This window comes from Mus pahari, chromosome 23 (genome assembly GCF_900095145.1).
Source record: "Mus pahari chromosome 23, PAHARI_EIJ_v1.1, whole genome shotgun sequence".
Taxonomy (NCBI): domain Eukaryota; kingdom Metazoa; phylum Chordata; class Mammalia; order Rodentia; family Muridae; genus Mus; species Mus pahari.
The window spans coordinates 7733320-7739410 of NC_034612.1; the positions used below are offsets into that span (position 1 = coordinate 7733320).

General features: G+C 45.7%; 1 protein-coding gene across 3 annotated transcripts in view; it reads left to right on the forward strand.

Moving 5' to 3' along the window:
• Window positions 1-6091, forward strand: part of Nos1 (nitric oxide synthase 1) — a 118059-nt gene that overhangs the window by 73144 nt on the left and 38824 nt on the right. For 2 of the 3 annotated variants that reach the window (XM_029533811.1, XM_021186811.2), the window contains exon 17: window positions 3879-3995. In XM_029533811.1, the coding sequence (XP_029389671.1) occupies window positions 3879-3995 (117 nt within the window). Of the gene's footprint in view, window positions 1-151; window positions 254-3878; window positions 3996-6091 lie in introns of all 3 variants that reach the window. The other variant, XM_029533810.1, reaches the window with a different exon arrangement.

Here is a 6091-nt window from a genome sequence, read left to right on the forward strand (position 1 = left end):
TACCCAGGGATCAGAGCCATGAGCCTTGATCCCCACCACCTCAATCATCTTGGCTCTCAACCTCCCCTTCCTTCTCCTTTCCACTCACAGCAGCTCCCCCATCCCTGCCTCCTTCAGGGAGAGATAGGGCGCCATCCGTTCTCCGCTCTAGGTACCCGGAACCCTTGCGTTTCTTTCCCCGTAAAGGGCCTTCCCTCTCCCATGCTGACTCTGAAGCCCACAGTCTGGTTGCTGCCCGTGACAGCCAGCACAGGTAGAGAGCATGTGTGTGTGTGTGTGTGTGTGTGTGTTTGCATGTGTGCGTGTGTGTGCATGTTTGTGTGTGTGTGTGTGCGTGCGTGCGCACATGTATATACATGCATGTATATGTGCTGGTATGTATGCATGTATGAGTGAATGGATGTGTGCTGGTGTGCATGCATGAGTGCATGTGTGTATGCTGGTGCATATACATGTTTGCTGGAGTGTGCACATGTATGAATGCATGTGTGTGTGCATAAACATACATGTGTGTGCTAGTGTGTATACATGCTTGAGTGCATGTATGTGTGCTGATGTGTATGCATGCATGAGTGCATATATGTGTGCTGATGTGTGTGCATGCATGAATGCATGTGTGTGTACTGGTGTGTATGCATTCATGAGTACATGTGTGTGTATGCTGGTGTGTATACATGTGTGCTGGTGTGTGTACATGTATAAATGCATGTGTGTGTATATGTGTGTGTGTGCTCACTTACATGCAAATACATGTGTGTTAGTGTGTGCATGCATGAGTACATGTGTGTGTGCTAGTGTGTGTGCATGTATAAATACATGTATGTGATTGTGCTCACATGCATGCATATACATGTGTGTGTTAGTGTGTGTGCATGTATGAGTGCATGTGTGTGTATGCATGAGTGCATGTATGTGTGCTGGTGTGTGTGCATGCATGCATGCTGTACATTAGATGATGCACACCCAGTGTTAGAACATCCCTGGCTATATTTGAGTCTCAAAGAGACCTGAATTCTAACCTAGGCTGTGCTACTAACTCAATGACCTTAAGCAAATCCTTGACCTCTGTGGACTTAGTCTTTCTCATTGAGCAAATGGGGAAAAAAATCTCTGCTGTGCCCGTCTCTGGAGGCTGGTGCTGAGGATGGGGGGGATTATTAACAACAGGCAAGGCAATGGCAGAAACCTCCAGCCTCATACAGTACACGTGCTGATATTTTTACCCCACAACCATCCACCCTGCCTCCCCCGTTAACCACACAGCCACCCCCCTGGTATGCTGCATGACAGATTTGGAGAAGTGACTCAATGTGAATCTATTTTGGGGGCAGAAAATACACATCCATGTATTTAGAACCTTGTTAGAACAAAAACTTTGAAAAGCATCCAGCACAGAGACACTCTGCCAGAATGCGGGTGTTCTTTTTTTGTCTCTCTCCTCTCTCTCCTCTCTCCTCTCTCCTCTCTCTTCTCTCTTCTCTCTTCTCTCTTCTCTCTTCTCTCTTCTCTTCTCTCTCTCTCTCTCTCTCTCTCCTTCCCTCCCTCCCTTTCTTCCCTCCCTCCCTCCCTCTCTCTCCTTTTGCATTCTAATGTGTTTCTTGGAACTCTGCCTTAGTTTGGGGGGTAGATTTGGAAAGAAAAGGATTGTCTGTTGAATATTGGGAATTTTGTTTTAGTTTTAAGATTTTGTTTTAAATTACGCATATATATATATATATATATATATATGCATGTGTGCAGTACCCACAGAAGCCACAAGAGGGCGATGGATCTCTTGGAACTGGGGTTACAGGTAGTTACATATGCCTCCAGCCTCCATGTGGGTGCTGGGAACTGAACTCAGACGCTTTGCTAAAGCAGCCACTGCCAGCCCTTGTTTTTGTTTTGTCTAAAGATGAAAAATCTTGATGGAAACTTGATTTTTGTTTTCGGTTTCAAGGTTTCCTGAGCCTCTTGTGCTGAGGCCTGGGTCTTGGATACCCTCCTTGGCGGTGGAGACTACAGGGAGACACTCAGCCTATAAAGATGCTTACCTTACAACTGTGAGACCCTGAGCTCCCTCCTCAGAACCCACATTTTAAATAAGCATGGCCGGGTGTGGTGGGGGCTCAGAAGACTAGAGGCCTCATTCACATGTGGCCAGGGATGTTCTGACCAACACTGAGCAGGCACCTCCTAATGGACAGCATGCACACACAAATGCACAAGACACCCACACACGTGTGCACACATATGAACATGCACATGCTTCCACACACGTGCACATGTACCCACAAGCACGTGTCCTAGCCCACACAGTGTCCACTCGTGCCACAGATGTAAAGTTAAATATAAACTAAGATTAAATGATATAAATGTAAAAAACACAATATAAATATAAAATAAGATATAAATATATAATCTGGGCCAAAAACAGTTTCCACTTTTCCTGGAAATGTGGCTCATGATCCTAAAAGGTCTAAGAATGTCCCTCCGTGGCAGGAGAGTGCTGGAGGGATAGGCCAGCATTGTGGAACTTGCTGACATATCATCTCTCTATGCTGGCTGTAAAGTAGCCACATATGGCGCTGAGCACCTGCAGTGAAATATGACGCGCACGGGCAGGGAATCATGTTTTAAATGTTCATGCACATAAGCACTATAGGCTGAGCATATTGCCCTGTACACCCCAACCCTCCCTCACCCTTCTGTCCCCTACACAGCTTCAACTCTTCTTTCATGCCATTTATAAATATATAGTTTTATGTATCATTATAGAATTTAGGAGCTACAAATGAGAGGAAATATAGAATATTTGTCTTTCTAGGTTGGCTTAGATAATTATCACGCCTCATACCCATTTTCCTGCAAATGATGTGACTTCATTCTTTGTTATGGCTGAAAAGTCCCCTCTGAGTACCTACTATGTACATCCCACATTTACCTACTATGTGCACCTCACATTTTACCTACTATGTGTACCTCACATTTTACCTACTATGTGCATCCCACATTTTACCAAGTCCTCTCTTCTTGGACATGTAGTTTTTTTATATTTAATTTTAATCTGTTGTATGTTTCTATTTTAATATTTTTATATTTTTATGTTCATATTTAATTTTAGTTTATTATATATTTACATTTTATTTTTACAATTATGTTTTTACATTTATATTATTTGATCTTAGTATATATTTAACTTACTTTAGTTTATTATAATTAATTTTGGATTAATATGACCACAGAGAGCAAATGGCTACCATATTGGAGTTTGCAAGGGTGGTGTCTTAGTTAGGACTCCATGACCAAGGAGGCAACTCTTATAAAGAAAACATTTAGTTGGGAATGGCTTACAGGTTCCGTGGTTCAGTCCATTATCATCATGGCAGGAAGCTTGGTGGCACACAGGCAGGCTTGGTGCTGGAGAAGGAGCTGAGAGTTCTACATCTTGATCCACAGGTAGCAGAAGTAGACTGTGTGCCACACTGGATGTAGCTTGAGCATATGAGGCCTCAAAAACCTGCTGCCACAGTGACACACATCCTCTAGTGAAGCCACGCCCACTTCAACAAGGCCACACCCACTCCAACAAGGCCACACCCATTCCAACAAGGCCACACCTCCTAATAGTGCTACTCCCTATGAGCCAAGCATTCTAACACAGGGGTCTGGGGGGGGGGGGGCCAAACCTACTCAAACCACTGCAGGTGGCTATCATTGTGATGAGTTACAGGTATGTTGATGAATTCTCAAAGACTTCAAAGGTGTGATATAATAAATATAATAACACCAGAGAGAATGTTCTAGAAGTAGGACCAATAAATTGAAGATCCAGAGTGGGAGTTGGCCTCAGGAGGGGGCTCAAAGAGAACTCACAGCTGCCCATTTCTTTGTCACAGGAGCTACAAGGTCCGATTCAACAGCGTCTCCTCCTATTCTGACTCCCGCAAGTCATCAGGCGATGGACCGGACCTCAGAGACAACTTTGAAAGTACCGGACCCCTCGCCAATGTGAGGTGAGCGAGGGCGCCAGGGACTGGGGTTGATAAAGGCTCTTAGAGGGTGAGGGTCATCTGCAAGGTGGTTCTTTGTTCTGGAGGAGAACTCCCCCTGAGGTGCTCTTCCCTTCCTCTGGAGCCTCCCCCCTCTCTAACACAGCTACCTGGTCTCCCATGTGTGAGGGCGCTTGTACCCAGCAACCTCAGACGCTTCTTCTCTAACTCCCTCCAAGTGCCCATTACTAAGGCCCCACCCACTGTCTGCCCTGAGGAACATTTAGTGTCCAGATGGCACTGTCAGAGCCACTTTTTCGAGTATATTCGTTTTATACAGAGTGAACGTCTCTGGAGACGCACACACCACACGCCCTAAGGTGATCTGGTGTTTCTCAATCCTGGGTGCACATTAGAACCTCCTGGGGTGATCCACCGCCTGGCTGCGCACACTTGTTGTCCCAGCACTTGAGAAGCTGAGGCAGGAGGATGGCACATTCAAGGCCAGCCTGGGCTACATTAGGAGATTCAAACAAAGCCAAAACCTCCTGGGCAGGAGGGGGTTGTTTTTGATCTACCGGTGTGTTTCTTAAGCCTGACTGGGAGAGATTCTACAGTTGGTCTAGAACTGTAGAATCTCGGCTGCTGTCCTCTCTCTTCTTCTAAGCCCAGCCAATGGCCTCAACTGCGAAGTCAGCTCTGAACACTCCTCCCCCGACTTCATCTTTTCCTAAGCAGAGTCACATTCCATGGGACAGTTTGGGGGAGGATGTATACCTGGGGCTTCGATGTGTGTTCAGTTTAGTATCTGGAGAGACAAAATAAGGATTTGGAGCCTTGTCCGGGATAACGGTCCAGATATGGCTGATGCCCTGTCAATTCACCATCCGGGAATAAACTTCTCCCACCTTGACCAGATAGATGAGCCTTCTTTTAAAAACAACAACAACAACAACAACAAAGTCTTAAACATTGATTCATTTATTTTATGTATATGAGTATGCCGTCAGTGTCTTCAGATACACCAAAATAGGGCATCTAATCCCATTACAGATGGTTGCGAGCCACCATGTGGCTGCTGGGAACTGAACTCAAGACCTCTGGAAGAGCAACCTGTGCTCTTAACCACTGAGCCATCTCTCCACCCTGAGATGAGCCTTTTTTTTTATTAAATATTTATTTATTTATTTATTACATGTAAGTACACTGTAGCTGTCTTCAGACACTCCAGAAGAGGGAGTCAGATTTCGTTACGGATGGTTGTGAGCCACCATGTGGTTGCTAGGATTTGAACTCAGGACCTTTGGAAGAGCAGTCAGCACTCTTAACTGCTGAGCCATCTCACCAGCCCCGAGATGAGCCTTTTTAATGACTGCTGAGAGCTGGGCTCAGAGGGCACAGGATGTAGAGATCCTAGACTGAAGAACCATGTCTGTTTTTACACTCTTCCCTGTTTTGTACGTATATGCGACATGCGTGCGTGCGCGCGCGCGCGCGCGTGTGTGTGTGTGTGTGTGTGTGTGTGTGTGTGTGTGTGTGTATGTGTTGCATGTAGGCACCGATGGAGACAGGAGAATGCTCAAGACCTAGTGAGCAGTCCTGCCCCTCCCCCCACCCCCAATGCTGTTTGGAGACACGACACTTAACGTTGACATCTGTCCTCCATACCCATATGCACACACACCAAAAATAATTGTACTTCATTATTATGGTGATATTTTTAATTTCAGCCATTAGAAATATTCAGGCGTTTGTTTTTTCCTGTTTGTTTTTTCCCCACCGCCACCCCTACCCCCTCCACAAGGCACCTTCAACTTTGAGATCTTAGGAAACTTTGCTACCTGGCCCTGCAGATGAGAATTTAGTCACCTGTTGGTTTCAAGGTTTAAAATAGGAACTTTGTACTCAAAAGTAGCAACTGTCATGGAAACACTGTTTCTCCCAGTGACTGGGGGGGGGGGGGCGGCCCTCAGTCGGTCCAGAAGTGTAGTCATGAGCCAGCCAACTGATCTGTGACTGGTGAACACAGGAGTCAGATGTCTGAGGGAGATGCTGTAGTCAAAGGCCTAGAGAGGTTTCTTAGAATTCTTTTTGCCGTCCTCTTTTTTTTTTTTTTTGGG